We start from the raw sequence: 15,998 nt of genomic DNA, 5'->3' as shown, positions 1-15,998 counted from the left end.
TACAAAGTCTCCTGAGTTTGAAAACTTTTGGCAGTTTTTCGCTCGTAACGTGGTTCCATGATGATAAATATAAGCTGTTCCGGAATCGATACCTTGGATACCATTCTCTTCCAGATCCTTCGGTGCATGGCTTAGGAACAGAGATGGCGCAGCTGCAACAGATAAATGTTTGTTTATATAGCCTTAGTTGAAACTTTGCATCGCCATGGATAACCTCATAACACTGAGACAACCCATGATGTGATATCTATATAGTCATGGTATTGTGAAAGATGTTAGATAATCCATGGCATCGCTTTCGGCCAAAGGCGTTGATCGTGATACACCTATCACAGTTGTAAACCATCGTCCATATCTATTGTGAAGCTTTAAAACACTGGGTGAGTCAAGCCATCATGGGTGCGAAACTCCACCATTGGAATATGTAAAGTACAAGGATATTCTTGCTTAGTTGACTTTTCCATTGTGTAGGTAGGTGATTATGATCGAGGATTATACTCTTCGGCAGGTTAGGTGACTCTGTCTGTCTGTAAACAATGCCAAGTATGCTGATTTTTATTGTAGGGAAGCGGAAAGAAGCCTACCCTTGAATACAGGATTCATTTTCCTTTGGGACACCTAACTTTCAACCTTATCTGTCCGCAAAAAATGATTGATTACCGGACTTGTTCATGTTCCTAAGATCACTAAAAAGCAACCTAAGATTTGGGAAATGAGAGCATGTCGTCTATGAGATTAATTGCATGCCAAATCAGAATGTATGTTTTTGTTGACCGGAACATCTTCCGCTGACAACCTCCGGTCCAGCTTTCATGAATGGATTCTTTCACTTCTGTGTGGTCTTTCTGTGGTCAAACTTTCAACTCTCCGCCCAATGCCACAAAGGATTTCTAGCTAGCGGGACGAAATCTGTTGGCGCATGCTCGAAAGAAGAATTTAAACTCGCAGTTTTATTTGTAAAGTGGCAAGCATAACATCATAATTATACGATTCTGAGGAGATATTGCTCAATGCCACAAGCACCGAGCTAATCCAGAGAAAATGCGGAGAAATGGTGCATTTGAAACATTGAAACAACTAACCACTAAACCACTAACAGTGTCTGATTCATGTCATGCATATTTATGTTGTGTCTGCTCAGCCATCATCGGAAATGCAAAATTCCCGACGAACGACACCACCGCTCCAACGAGGCTTTGGCCGATATTGTTAAGGCTTTTCAAGCATTCCGTGCACGTCAATATCGCTTCCGAAAGCTCAGCATTGTTAGATAGCGTCGCTCAAAGCTCATCCCTGCGCTGTCCCATCTGGGGCTGGCGCCAATTCTCCTGGATGTCGAGCTGCTGCCAGAACTGCATCCGCACACTGAAGGCGGCGCGGCCTACAGACGGCGCTAGGTTGAGTCGCATGTGTTCCTGACGGCTGGCCGTATAGACCGGCCAGCTGGGCATGGGCACCACGTCAGTGCTCGGGTATCCTCGACGCGCGAAGTTGGTCCACAGCGACACCATGAGTCGAATTATCTTGTACTCGTCTGAGTCCGGTGTTATGGGTGCTACGAACTCTGGCTTGAAGAGGTAGAGCAGGTCATCCGCGTGTGCCACGCCCAGATCCTTGCTGTCCTCCATCCCCATGACTTTAGTCATGATTTCGGTGAAGCTCTGCCTCCCCACCCCCTTGTGGTCAAGCACGTAGCTGTACACATCGGTGTGAGCCGAGGCCAGGTCCACCTCGCTCAGTACACAACTGGCAAACATTCTGTCTGACAACATGTCTGCCAACAGGTTCCGGTTAGCGTCGGTGACGGCGTCATCGCCGAAGTAGTACTTGTAGATGCGCTGCGCCACTGCAGCCGGGTCTGCCGTCACCTTGGTGATCTCCAGCAGTTCCTTAGCCCAGACATTCCAGTCGCGACTTTGGTACGGCGGGGCCTTCTTGGCCCCGGCATGCAAGGCGACGGTAAGCGCCCCCTCCTCGCTGTTCAGCCCATTCATCCAGGGCACCCTGCTGAAGCGTCCCTCTTTCAGAACCACGTACGGGTTTTCGGGTAAAAACGGCGACGGCGACTCAGCATCCACACGTGGCTTGTAGAGAATAGCCATTCCCATCAGCGCATCCTGAGTGAATTTTGACATGGCCGACAGGACCTCCTCGGCGGGCTTCTGGCGGAGGCAGTCTACCACAGCGAGGCTGCTGGTGGTGTCGCAGTTCAGCACCTCAGCATGCTCTCGCGCCATCTGTCCCTGAGGTTCTCCGCTGGCGCCAAAACTGCAGAACGACGCTCCTGACTGACTGATGGCCTTGGCGAAGAGGCCCCGCGAGCGCGGGCTCAGCACCTGCAGGCCTACGCTGGCGCCGCCGGCCGACTCGCCGAAGATGGTGACGTCGTCGCGATTGCCGCCGAACGCCTCGATGTTGGCCTGCACCCACTCAAGGGCAAGCACCTGGTCATGCAGGCCGTAGTTACCGGGGGCGTGAGCGTCGGCCGTGGTTAGGAAGCCGAACGGCCCAAGACGATAGTTTAAGGTCACCAGCACCACCTGCTCGTCCATGAAATAGTCCGGGCCGTAAAATTCAGCGTCTCCGTAGCCATTGATGAAACCCCCGCCATGGATCCACACCATTACCGGCAGGTCTGGATGCTTGTCCGAGGTGGGTAGGCTTGGTGTGTACACGTTCACAAACAAGCAGTCCTCAGAGCCGGCCATCACACCACCGGCGAACATGTCGTACTGCAGACACACGTCGCCGTGGTCCTTGGCGTCACGGACCCCCGTCCAGCCCGGGTGAGGCTGTGGCGCCCGGAACCGCATCGGCCCCAGCGGAGGCTCGGCGTACGGAATGCCTGCGGACGGGGCGTTATGACGTCATCAAGGTAGCCACAACTCGCTCGGATTTCTTCATTGCATAAATGTCTACCCACGACCAGTGATGAAGCCGATGCCTCGGCACCAACTGGGACGGAAATGAGTGGCAAAACGAAGCTGCCACGATGATTGAATTTTGCACCGCTACGTACGGAGTTCTGAAATATGGTTTTCAATGGGGCTATCCCTGCAACAGTTAAGGACTTCTTCCACATTTGCATCATGTTTCAAGCGGATATAGCTATTGCCATAACCATTCCCCGCAGCTGAAAGCCACACGCTTTTTCTGACTTCAATCCCTTTCACTTCTGAGCTTGACCCATGCGTGCTGGTGCACCATACTACGTGCCACCTATGAGAAGTTCCCCGAGACATGTATGATGTCTTAAACAGGTGAGAAACTATGGTTGTTGACAGGAAATGTTCCATATCTTTAAGATGTTGAAGCAAGCATCAGATATGGTAAAACAAGCCCATGTCAAATTTTGGTATACTTTTAAGTGAAGAAGATTGCCCTAAACAACACAATTTCTCCTGTTCGGTAAGTATGCTCCTCACTACGTCATTGGTAAATGACGCCATCATTCCTTGCACAGCATTGGTTGCAAGCTAATTGATGACCGTTATGTCTGGAAATCAGGCTCACGAACGCCAGATTTCAAAGACTTAACTACCATATTTTTCTCGGCCTTGATCGCCGCATAGGAAATGGAAGGAGAAGTTAAGAATAATGTTATTATGGCGTCACGGATGCCCGGGTGACCTTGAAAATGTCTCCCCAAAATATTCTGCAAATATTTGCGGACGTGTAGCTCAGCAACTAAGCGGGTTTAGGTCTTAAGAAGGGCAGAAATCTGAACTTTACCGAATGGCCTTCTAGATGGCTATTTCAGTTGAAAACACCATACAATTGTTGAGCACTCCCTTTAAACATTTGGGGTTGCGTGGATGCAGCACCGAGTGTCACAAAGTCAGAGAGTCACTGACTTACAGCCAGATTGCGCTGCTTATTGCACGTCTTGATCACGAACCAAGTTTTGTCATAAAGGGAATGTTCCACATTTGAAGACATTGAAGTCATATCACAGTCAAGTCACAGCGAAGACATATGAAGACATCTGACAAAAATAAATAAGACTATGTTTAATCATTAGCATGCGTTTAAGCAGAAAAACTGCTCTAAGCAACACAGCCTCTCTATTTAGTAAACATGCTCCTCAATGCGTCAACATTTGTTTCCGTCATCGTACCTCGCACAATATTGATTGAGAGACCATTGAGAACCAACACACAACCGTTATATCTGTGAATCGTGCTCACGAACGCCAGGTAGGAACAATTCGACAGCTAGGTTTTTATTGGCCATAATCGCCACATGGCCAATGTAATGGCAGAACATGAAGGATTTTATCATGGCGTCGTGGATGGGTGACCTTGAAGTTGTCTACACGAAATATGGTACATTTTCGCGCGTGCGTAGCTCAGAAACTAAAGGGGCTTAGGTCTAAAGAAGGGCAAGGCTGTGAACTGCACCGAATTATGTTCAAGATGGCTATTTCAATTTAAAAACCTTATGCGTATGTGGTACCCTTTCTTTCATAACCCATAATGTCGGGAGACTACCACATATGTTGGACATGAAGCCATATTTGTAGGCGCTTCGAACTGAAATGACCATCTTGAAGGTCATTCGGTGCAGCTCAACAGCATGCCCTTCTTAAGACCCTAACCACTATAGTTTCTGGGCTACACGCCCGCGAAGACATGCAGAATGTTTCGGGATACAGTTTCAAGACCATCCAGGTGTTCATGACGCCCTAATACCGCCACTCAAATTCTCACATTCCTTAAAGGGAATGTTCCGCCTTACATGGGGGGTTTTAACTGAAATAGCCATCTTGAGGACCTTTAGATGCAGTTCACGGCCATGCCTTTTTTAAGACACAAACCCCTCTGGTTCCTGAGTTACACGTCCGCAAAAGTGGGAAAAGGTTTATTGGGAGACCACTTCAGTCATCTGGGCATTGATGTCACCATAGAAACGTCATACGATCGCCGCTATATTACAGGCTGTTTTCTGCTTATTGTCAAAACAGCATGGCCGCTGATACATTCAGAAAAGCGGTGGTACGGCACGTATCATACAATCCGCTGAAGGTGCTTGTCTGTTAGTAAGACTTCGCTGCTAAATACCTGTCACGAGCGTAAACGTGAGCACCTTCGGGTTGTGCGCCACTCGTCAGCGGGACATTTTCCCTTACTTCTAGGCCATAGATCAATGTTTTAAAAAAGAGCACGCCAATGTCTCAAAAATACGGCATCGGAAAAAGAACGGCACTTTCCCGATTGTTATAAAAAGAAGACGCGACGACAAATATGTTTTTTTTCTCCTACTGGCGTTTCTTTTATTCTTCCACTGACGTATTTCTTACAGACAGCTCGACTGGCGCCTTGTGTACCGGAGCAAAGCACCTTGCACGGATTTATGGGTTAGCAAGGCGTTATACAATTAGGGAAATATTACAGTAATTAGTTTATATATATATATATATATATATATATAATACTAAACATTTCACCCATATTGTACGACAAATTCAAATCTTGAGCAAACAATTGTGTAAGACAAGTACGACCACCATGAACCCCCGCTGGGACTTTGTTTTGAAAGGAGGTCACTGTGAAATGTTGCATTATAACCAAAAACCTGTGCGGACATTGCGAGAAAACCTGCAATTTGATAATCACGCGGGTGTTGCAAGTGTCGGATCACACTTATTGACATTAGAGTGTGAATCAGGGGCTTGATATGGGTGTGATCACTTGTGGTGCGTGCCAGTGGCCTGTATTGATCTTGATGTGACAGAGAGTGTGCTTGCGATGTTTGCACCTATGAGAGAGAACAGTATTTTGATATTCTTTAAATATAATGACCTCCAATAAGATGTGATATATTGACACTGCCCTATATCTTAGATTTTGTGTTTAAACATGACAAAGTATTGATATTGGTAAACTGAACGAAACACTACCACCCATGCTGCTGGGGGTGTTCAAAGGCAGTTTGCTACTTCATTGTGATCCTGCCAACATTCTGAGCCTGTTGAGGTATTACAGCCTGTAATTAATAGATTGCACGCCATGATATTTGCAATTCATCTGGGCAGTAGGAAAAGGTCAGCACAGCTCGTTAATGCACATGCTTGGTACAAACTCGCATGATACAACTGTGAAAAATTGTCTGAGATGCTGGATGCTGAGAAAGGTGGAGAAGTATGGCTGTTGGTTTCTTGGGTGGCACTTAATTATATTTTATCATGAGCCTTGTATGCACACGCAGCTTCAGCACCTCCCTGGATTTCCCCCATCTAACCATAACTACATGCCCTTGTCATGTCTCCAGCGTTGTGCGAGGTCGGCAGGTTTGCAGTGTCATTTTCATGTTATGCAAGTGTTATTACTTGTGTGAACAATATTTTTGAGTAAAGCAGCCTGATGCTTGCAGCATGTTGTATGGCCGCGGAAGCCAAAGACGTGTTTGCATCATTGTCACCTATTTTTTTGTGGATCCACAAAACAGGCAGAGCAAGTGACGTCACTTATTGGTTGTGTGCTTTGCTGAAAGTAATTTGCATAACGTAGCATGTGCTTTTGGTAAATCATATGTCAGATTTGGAGTCAATACAAAAGTGCACACCGCACTCATCTTTACATGATTGAATTTATTATGAAAGCAGGAGGGATTCCAGTACGAGGCGGGGTAGGGGTGGGGGCGGGGGTGATAGGCCATATCCGCATTTTTTGGGGGAGCCCTTTTACTATCAGGGTGTTCTTTGTTAGCCCTGTGCCTCCCTCGCCAAGGCTCTGGCTGCGCCCATGCAATTTGCAATAGAATGAATTAAGAATGGTGTCATAGATAAGTGTGTGATTACAATAAAACTTAAGCTCTCATTTAAATATGCAAGAACACCACAAGAAAGGGCTAATATACAAGCACATTAAGATATTTGGTTCAGTAAATACCCAGCGCCGCCACAGCCACCTATCGGGATATTGAAGAACTACAAGTGGGTGCTACGATTGCAATTTCGCACGGCTAGTTTTGCAGCACCTTGGCGTCATGCAAACGTTCATTGATGCCATCAAAGAATGACGCATTGAGGGGTATACTCACTAAATATAGAAAGTTTGTTGTCTAGAGCAGTCTTTTTCAATCTAAAGTATATCACTAGGCATGAATGAGCTCATTTCGTCATATGTAGTGATTGCTTCAATGCCTGCAAACATGGATCATTCCCTTTTAGGGTAAATATCTTTTTGAAGCCATCATTGGACAAAGTCATCGAATAAAAAGGTCTAGTTTCCCATTGCCACTGAAAGCACGATTACTCGCTCGCGTCACAGTCACTCCTGCTATTATTGCAAATGCCGAGTCATCTGCTTCTCACAATACTAGGCATAATACGACAGAGAACACAAAAGGGGCACCTAGCTGAGGTGGTCCGTGCGATTCGTTTTCGTAAACTCGCCTTCGCCTTTCGCCTCTTCGCAACTCGCCTATAAGTTTACTTACTAGTTCAGTTCTGGGCCTCGTTCCTCCCGCACTGATATTATTCCTAGTTCCAGCCCTAATTTGACGCAGTCGAAGAATCAGGCTGTCTAAGGCTACTTAGATCAAGTGCGATTCACGTCAAATTGATGTCCCCTTCAATCGTATGCCTACCGAGTTGTAAGTTTATTCCTGACAAGGAACAACCAATTTGCAACATACCACTTGCATCCCTTACCTTTGAAGGAGAAATACTCCTCCCCAAGGAAGGACTTCATCCCAACGCCTCGGACATCTCCCGACTTGGTCGACACGATAGAATCCCCTGCGGCTGTTGCTGTGCCGAACATAAGGCCTAGTGCGCATAGCAACACTAGAAGCTGCATAGTCACCGTCATCTGGAACATGACAGTCACCTTCAGCTGTTGTCCACAACCTGAAAGTGATGGGGCGCAAGAAAGCACGACACAGACTTAGTCCCCAGAGTCACGGAACGTGTCAAAATACCGGGCGAGTAAGGCAGTGGTGGTATGTGCTTGTCCAACCATGTAATTAAGGCACGGGTGCGTCTTAAGGCATTGCAGCTACCACAATGCCTCCTTACTTCCTGGCGTGTCCAATCGCAAAACATCCGGCTAACGGTGCGGCCCGCCATGCGTCGGTCATCATGGAGAAAATCAGCCATATTCGTATTCCTTGGTATATCATTTCTTGGCATATTCGTTGGTTGGAATTCGTAGATAGGATTGACGTCTTAAATCATAAGGATAGGCTGAGGGCCTTGGATTCGTAATGAAACTGAACTATCGTAGACTTAGATAAGATCTGATAGAGGTATTCGATAAGATGAAAGGGATAGACAAGGTAGATCCAAATAGAGCACTGGAAATCAGGTCGATACATAGAGGAAACCAGTTTCATTTAGGAAAAGGCAGGAGAAGAGCTATGAAGAGGCAGATGTCATTTAGCCAAAAAGCAGTGAACCATTGAGGTGAACTGACAAACGAAGTTGTAGGAGGTCCCTCTCTAGTAACATTTAAAAACTTATCGAACAAATTTTATCAGTCTTAAGATATTTTATTTATAGCTTAAATCGTACAAGTCAGGTGGTAAGATTAGCTTCGAGGATGTGTGCGGAACCTGAGGAGGGCTAACCTCGATGGGCCCTGATGGCTCTTTCAAAGTTCAGCTTTCAGGAAAGTTCGGTTTTCCACTCAGTAGCTCAATACATCGTTATCGATGCTAAGAATAAGCAAGCACACCAGACGCCTCCTAGTCGCCTATGGGCGGCAAACCTGCGCCAGTATTTGCGTGCTACCAACGCCCTTAAACTGGCAAACTGGTTAATGCAAACTGATTATCTGGTAGAGCAACTCATTTCATGCCATTTAAATTGTCATTTCTTTTACTCTTCTTGAAGAGGCTTAGGGCTCGTGAATTGCATTTATCTGACACAGTCGCTAAATCCATTTTTTAGCATTGTCGCCCTTTCCTGTACTACAAAATAATTTTTGAACGAAAACCCATACAACATATAACTTTACCGGGGATCTTCCGAATTTGAATATATTGAAAAAGGATCAGCTATGAAGAAGCAGATAGATCCGCTGGAATAAGCTCACTGTTAGCTATTTAGTGTGCTTTGAAGTGGAAAATACTGGTGTAAACAACGCAGCTTCTCTATTTAGTAAATATGTTCCTCAATGCGTTATTTTTGTTGCGTCATGGAACGTTTGTATCATACAAGGTTCTGGCACACTAGCCGTGCGAAATTGCTACCCCAGCACTCACTTGCATCACTTCAAACTCGTCGAGAGATGGCAGTAATAGTGCTGGCAGTGTTTCGCGAGCCAAACATGGTTATGTGCTCGTGTCCTCGTTCTCTCTCATTGCGCTCGTGCATATTTATCCGTGAGTTTAAGATGTTTACTTGAATTTGTGTCCTCGGTTATGGAGCTTTTCTTCCCATATTCAATCAAAAGTCTTATTTCCGTAAACAAGCAAGCAATCATTCCAACATTTTATATAATGTAGCACAAAACGTGATCTTTGTTTGCAACTTTCGTAACTCGCTCAACGCTGATTGAGAGAAATTGACGTTCACTTGCTTTGTAAGTCACGCTCACGAACACCAGATTTGAACGGCTCGACGATAAAATCTTTATTGGTCATGAACGACATGGGGCGTATGGGTGGCAAGATTTCAATGGCGTTGCTACGGCGTCTTGGATGCATGAATGACCTTGAAATAGCCTGCACAAAAAGCCTGTACATCTTCGCTGACGTGTGGCTCAGAAAGTAAGAGGTTTCAGGTCTTGGGCAGCGTAAGGAATATTGCCGAATGATCTTCATTCAGTGCAACATACGAACCCAGTATATTAATCCTTCCGTCAGGCAGGGGTGAAATGACTGGTACATTGTAGTAGCGTATATTCGCCCGGACTCGTCCAAAAACCGACTGCCACTTGCAAGCGTCGGGTGCCTGCCGCCGCCTCAGCGGCCGACCCTTGACCCCCGGCGAGTCGGGAGACACGCAGTCACGCGCCGCCCCCGGCACCCAGTCAGATGTAGAGGTCGGGAGACAGCGAGGGCGTGCGCACACATCCCGCACAATCACACCACATACATTGTAGTGAGGAGCCGTTTTAAATTCCACCCTCTTCTTTGCAGCTGTAGTTGAGACCAACATCACAGTGTTAAGGCAGCCTTTTTGTACTATAGGTATTGTGTAATCCAAGCGCTTTTATCACTGTTCTCAAGGCACCATCACTGGTTATGGGCAAACAATGTTGTGCATTTGATTATACTGATATTATATTTGTCATACACGTGTCATATATTTGTCCAAAATAAGCACTCAGCAAGTGTTTGCACGCTGGCTTCGCTACACTCGGTGAGAAAACGTTGAATTTTGAATAATCTATTTTTTGCAGTCTGATTGATGGTTTTAGCTGCCATAAATGCCGATATATGCTGCAGAACGTAACCAAAAATATGGTTGGAAATGGCCGAACCCACTTGTTGGCTCGTGCACGCGTCACACACAGCACGTGCAACATGACAACCTATGCTAATTGATCGCCCGTTCGATTCCCTGTCGATGCATGCCACTTCCGCATATGTCAGTGCCATGGGTGCCGAGATGTGGCACAACACTTGTAAACCGGTGGAAGAGAGCAAACCCATCTTGCTGACTTGTGTGTCGCCGAGGCGTGTAACGGTCACCCCGCACTTGTGACACCGTGGGATTTACCGTTCAATGGTCTATCACAGCATGCCAGTCTCGTGTCACTTCGTGCCCTGAGAGTGGAAATCTCGCATAAATGTAAAAATCGACAAAATCGGCTAAATACATCCTCATAGGTAATGTGCACGCGTCACGTGACGCCTGCAGCATCACATTGTAAACGTGTGAGACATTGCCCGTTAGATTACCTATCGGAGCATGCCACACTCGACGCCCTTTATTCCCTGAGTGTCAAGATAACGCAAAAATGTATAAACCCGTCAAAATAGCTAGAACATGTAAATCCATAGTCCAACACGTGGGCCCGATGACACGTGAGGCGTGTCACCACACATTGTCAAGTCAAACCTCCCATTCATTATCGAAGCGTGCCACTCCCGAGTGGGCTCGTGTCATGGGTGCCGAGATCTGGCACAAAACGTGCAAACCCGTGGGAGAGAGCAAAATCCATCTTTGAGCGCGTGCTACTCAAGAGTGCGAATTTGCCATTTCGCATAGTACATCTTTGCGTGCGACTCCCATGGCGCTCCGACCCGCCGCTGTCAAGATATTGGTGCGAGATGGCATAATCGGTCGGAGGTAGTTAATTACGACAGCCAGTCACGTGGTCAGGCGGCCGTTAACCCCCCCCCCCCCAAAAAAAAACTGTCGGCCGCGCCCGAGGCACTGGACAATGCCGTTCCGTCACGGCGTTTAAAGCCGCCATGCATCCAATTAGTCTAAGCTTATTTGATAGCCAACCATTGTGAAAATATGAGCAGCAAAAGGTTGGTGAAGACACAAAATGAATCGGCCGGCATCCTAGTGTTGATTTCGACACTCGATGCCGGACAGTTTTGGCGGTAGCGGCTTGTAATAAGTGTCGACTTTTAAAACTTGGCCGCTTGCAACTTGTCTTGAAATTTGCAGCGCAACGGTGCGTTGTTCAAACTCGCGATGTGCACTGGAAGTGTAGCCGCTTCAAATGTGAATGCTAAGAGACAACATTCATGCCTCTACCTGCACTGCGTGCTGAGATATGACCAAAACCGTAAAAACTCGTCAAAAAGGAAAATACTGTGTTCTCACCATGTCTTCACATGTCACGCATGGCGTGGCACCACTAATTTGATACCATCCAATGGCCCTTGCGATTGTCTATCTGGCTGTGCAAGTTTCATGTCACTACGACCCTTGGTTATCGAGATGCGGCTCAGGGCGTGGCCGCGGGTCGTGCCGTCGTCCGGTGGTTGTGGACGTCGCGTCGCCCGTGTTAAACCTATGGGGGCTTTTGTGATCTTTTGTTGTTCTCATCACACAATTGTTTTTGCGAAATGCAAAAATTTGACGTGACACTGTCGCGCTCTGCCAGCAGCCCCTGGGAGGGTGAAAATTTCTTTTTAAAAAATCCTTACCGACATTTTAAAATGCGCATGATCTCAAAGACTGATGGCGGAAATGTACGTACACCCGTTGTTCCCTTAATGTAATAGTAGAAGTAGAGAAGCGTTTGCACGCTTGCTTTGTTGCGCTAAGATGAAAACGTTAAATGTGGAATTGTGTACGTTTTGCAGTTCAAATTACGGTTCTCGGTAAGCTCACTGTCGAGAGGCAGCACAAAATGTGAAAAACGGCCGGTTACCACCAAATACGTTTTCCTGGCTCGCGCACACGTGACTCACAGCACGTGCGGCATTGCAATTTATGTCACGTAGTTGTCTGTTCGATTCCCTATCAATGCATACCCCCCCCCCCCCCCCCCCCATTGGCTCCGTGCCCTAGATGCCGATATTTGACACAAAACGCGTAAACCCGCGGAAGGGAGCAAAATTCATCTTTGAGCGCGTGCCACGTGATGCATGCGAACATACCATTTCGCATGGTACATTCTTCGTGCCACTCGCGTGTCGCTCCGACCCACCGTTGTCGAAATTTTGGTTCGAAATGGCATGATCGGTCGGAGGCAGTGAAATAGGGAACCAGACACGTCATCAAGACAGCTGTTTCACCTTGAACAACCGCCAGCGGCAACCGAGGGACTGAACAGCGCTGTTCCGTTGCGGCGTTAAGACCCACCATGCATCCCAGGAGCGTTGGCTGGTTTGCGAGCGAACCATTCCAAAATGTGGTTAACGAAAGGGCGGTGAGGAGTGGCGATAAATCAGGCAATACGCTTATATATTTTTCAACACTCAAATCCAGATAGTTTTGACGTTAGCGGATTGTATTTGCCGCCGACTTTCAAAACTTCCAACAAAACTTGCCGCTTGCAACTTGTATTGCAATTTGCAGCGTAACGATGCGTTGCGCGAACTCGCGATGCACACGGCAAATGTAGCCGCTCCAATTTTGAATGTTAGGAATTAAAATTCACGTCGTTACCTGCACTGCGTGCCGAGATATAACCCAAAACGAAACAAATCAGCTAAAAGCGAACGACTTAATATTTTCACTTCGTGTGTACGTGCCTCGTGTGGCGTGGCACCACCGATATGATACTATCGCAGGGCCCTTGCGACTCTCTATCTGACTGCGCAAGATTAATGTCACTACGACCCTTGGTTATCGAGATTGGCTCAGGAAGTGGACGTGGGCTGTGTCGTCGTCCGGTGGTCGCGAAAGTTTCGTCGCCCGTGTTAAACATGGGGGATTTTTACGAACATTTTGTATTATCATGCACCACGCCCTTACTTTTGTGAAATGTAAAATTTGACCTGACACAACCGCACCAAGCCAACAGCTCTTTCTTTCATTAAAATATCAATAGAAGATTCCCCACCATTTAGCCTGTGCTGAATGGTACGGAATTTTAATGGTTGCATTCGGACGTGCAGCAATGCTACATGCATTGTGGCTTTAGTGTAGTAGATACACGATCCAGATTGTGCCTAAATTAAGACATGTGGTTTAATGCCATGTCACCATGGAAGCACAGTGGGATTTTGCGGGCTGGATCTCTAACTGGCCGAGGCGAAACGGGTTGCGGAATGATATGTTAGAATAAGGTCCGTCTCAAGTTTATAGCTATGAGGAGGGGAGGGGGGGGGGGAGAGGAGGGCTGTGAGATATAATTATTTAACAAGTTGTACTACTCTTTTCTGTAAAGCAGCTCATATGCCAAGACGACTGGTATAACTGCTTACCATACCATACAGGAGTCGACATGGGCAGAATAAATGACCGGCACAAGATGAAGGCTGTATGTTTGGCAATGGAAAACCTAATTTTACTTATTGCTCCTATATTCCGGTTGACTATGCTGCAGATGTAGTTGCCATGACCGGTGAGTTCGACCGTTTTACCGGTGATGGTTTTCATATGCCTTATTTCGCCCTTTTGCAGCAACCGGTACACTGCCTTCACTTTAAGTTTGCTCTTCGATATAATCGGTTCATAATGTTTGGTCTAAATACTGCCAAATTAATATTTGAGTAGTTTGCACACGCATACAAAAGCTGAGACGCTGCCCCAAGCCCAGAATTAGAGAGGGTCAAAGTGAGGCCAAATGAAGTTTTCCTTCATTTCACTCAAACAAAGCTCCATCGGATTTCAAAGCCGTAATTGCCATGCATTTTCATGAATTTATTTAGAACGTAACCTGCATGCTTGACCCTGAGAGGTCAGGGCTTTTTGCCGGACGCTACTTTGCGCGCTGAAGAAGATTTTGAAACAACAATCCTTAAACAGCCTACAGGCTTCGGACATAGTTTCAAAATTTAGTACCCTAAACTCATCTCCTCATCCTTCTATGCTCGTCTGTGGCGCGCCAATTTCGCCTCCTGCCGCTTTCCTTTCTGTGAGCTCCCCCACGAAATAAGCCCGGCATTGCGCCATATGAGCCCATTGAGGACACTGCTTGGTCTGTATATTAATAGAGTTATGCTTGATTCTATCGTAACTATGTGTGATGCATGACACGCTTGACCGTCCTGGGATTATCTGGTTGCGGAACGATTCCGTTATCCGTCTGTGTTTATAGATTGAAGCACTATTGCAGAAACCGGCACGATGATGCATGAGGATCCTTGGCATGGATACAGCTTTATGTAGAACCAGAGCCGCTATATCTGCACGTACATCCCAGAAGGTGCTTTTTCGCCGTGTTGCGAGCCAGAGAATGGGTGTGGCAGCTGCACAGCCGGTAACTTTTGGTTGGTATGAAATTTTGCGTCATTTGACCTTGAGTTCTACCTTTAAGTTTGACCTCGAAAATGATCTTGCACCTTGACCTTGAGAGGCCAGGTCTTAAGAAAGACGCTAGTTAATTCGACCAATAACTCTGGCGACGTGAAGCGTTTCGTCATTTATGCTTGGACTGGCCATCAAGGTCACGCGATACTGAAAAACGTATCACATTTGCTGTCTTCGTGCCGTAAAAGGCCATCTGACGCGTTTTTATTACAATTAGATCTCGTCGCTAAGCAACTCACTAAATGAATCGCATACTTAAAGGACGTGCAGGACTAAGTCGGCTCAGCACAATCAATCCCTCTGCTCTTAGGTCGAGACATCACGGTTGACAAAAGTTTATAAACTAGTTGCAGAAGTACAAGACAACCAAACGAGCAAAGCCAGCTTATTAATGAATCATTGCAACGCGTCGCTTGATATTTGATTCCCGTCAAAGGATATAGGACACAAGTGAATATAATACTGTACGAAAAACACATCGCTGAAAAAGAAGCAATAATACCATACAAAAGTACAGCAAACCGTGCGAAAATGGCAGGCTCTCCCCAGTGGCAGTCGAACCGTGCTGAACTGCAAGTTACCATGTGGATGACCCCAGGCCGTCGGCGTTCGCTGTGTCCTGAGCACCTCCCAGCCGCCGGTTGTGGTCTCGCAGATGCAGCCCACACCGCCGCCGCTCGCTCCAGACTGCCTCGGCGCGCCAGACCGAACCGACATCCGATTATAGCCCGGCCCCGTGGCGTGGCGCCGCAGCACGCCGCGCTCGGCGGCGCTCCTGTCCCGTCCTGCTCAAGTGATCGATGACCTTGGCCACGGGCGGCGGGACGTCCTGCTGCTCTGCCGGCGGGTGAGACGTGCAGCAGGGGGGGGGGGGGGGGGGCGGTTAGGTGCTGGCGTGCGGGTGATCGACTGCTGCGGTGCGCAGCCACAGGTGAGCCTCGCCCCAGTCGGCATGCTCATGCGGAGGGTCGTCCTTCCTGTGGTGGGATGAAAGTGGGTTGAAGACTTCCGGGCCCCGCTGACCGGCCCAGCGAGAGCCCATCGGCCCGCCCCCGTGAGATATGGGAGCTTATTCCTTCACCTGGAAATGCCGTGCCAGCGCCGGGGGGATGTTCTCAGCCTGGCTGAAATCCCTGCTCCTTAATAAATATCTGGCATGTGGAGC

General features: G+C 47.4%; 1 protein-coding gene across 1 annotated transcript; it reads right to left on the bottom strand.

The window, feature by feature from the left end:
* Positions 1–647: 647 nt before the first annotated feature.
* Positions 648–15,508, bottom strand: LOC119099707 (venom carboxylesterase-6). Its single transcript, XM_037222770.1, has 3 exons — positions 15,415–15,508; positions 7,655–7,814; positions 648–2,845 (listed from the first exon to the last, which is right to left on the bottom strand). Exons 1-3 carry the CDS (start codon positions 15,415–15,417, stop codon positions 1,281–1,283), a joined length of 1,728 nt encoding a protein of 575 aa, XP_037078665.1. The 5' UTR covers positions 15,418–15,508; the 3' UTR covers positions 648–1,280.
* Between the last annotated feature and the right edge of the window lie 490 nt (positions 15,509–15,998).

The sequence above is a fragment of the Pollicipes pollicipes genome, unplaced genomic scaffold, assembly GCF_011947565.3.
Source record: "Pollicipes pollicipes isolate AB1234 unplaced genomic scaffold, Ppol_2.1 Scaffold_4881;HRSCAF=5763_pilon_pilon_pilon, whole genome shotgun sequence".
In the NCBI taxonomy this organism is placed as follows: Eukaryota; Metazoa; Arthropoda; class Thecostraca; order Pollicipedomorpha; family Pollicipedidae; genus Pollicipes; species Pollicipes pollicipes.
Note: the sequence above shows the minus strand (reverse complement) of the source record. Positions and strands in the feature narration are given on the sequence as shown.

Bases quoted from the DNA above. Each gene is read 5' to 3' on its own strand.
- LOC119099707 (XM_037222770.1), bottom strand. The intron at 2,846-7,654 runs GTAAGGGATGCA...CCCCGTCCGCAG, and splicing joins GGAGTATTTCTCCTTCAAAG to GCATTCCGTACGCCGAGCCT.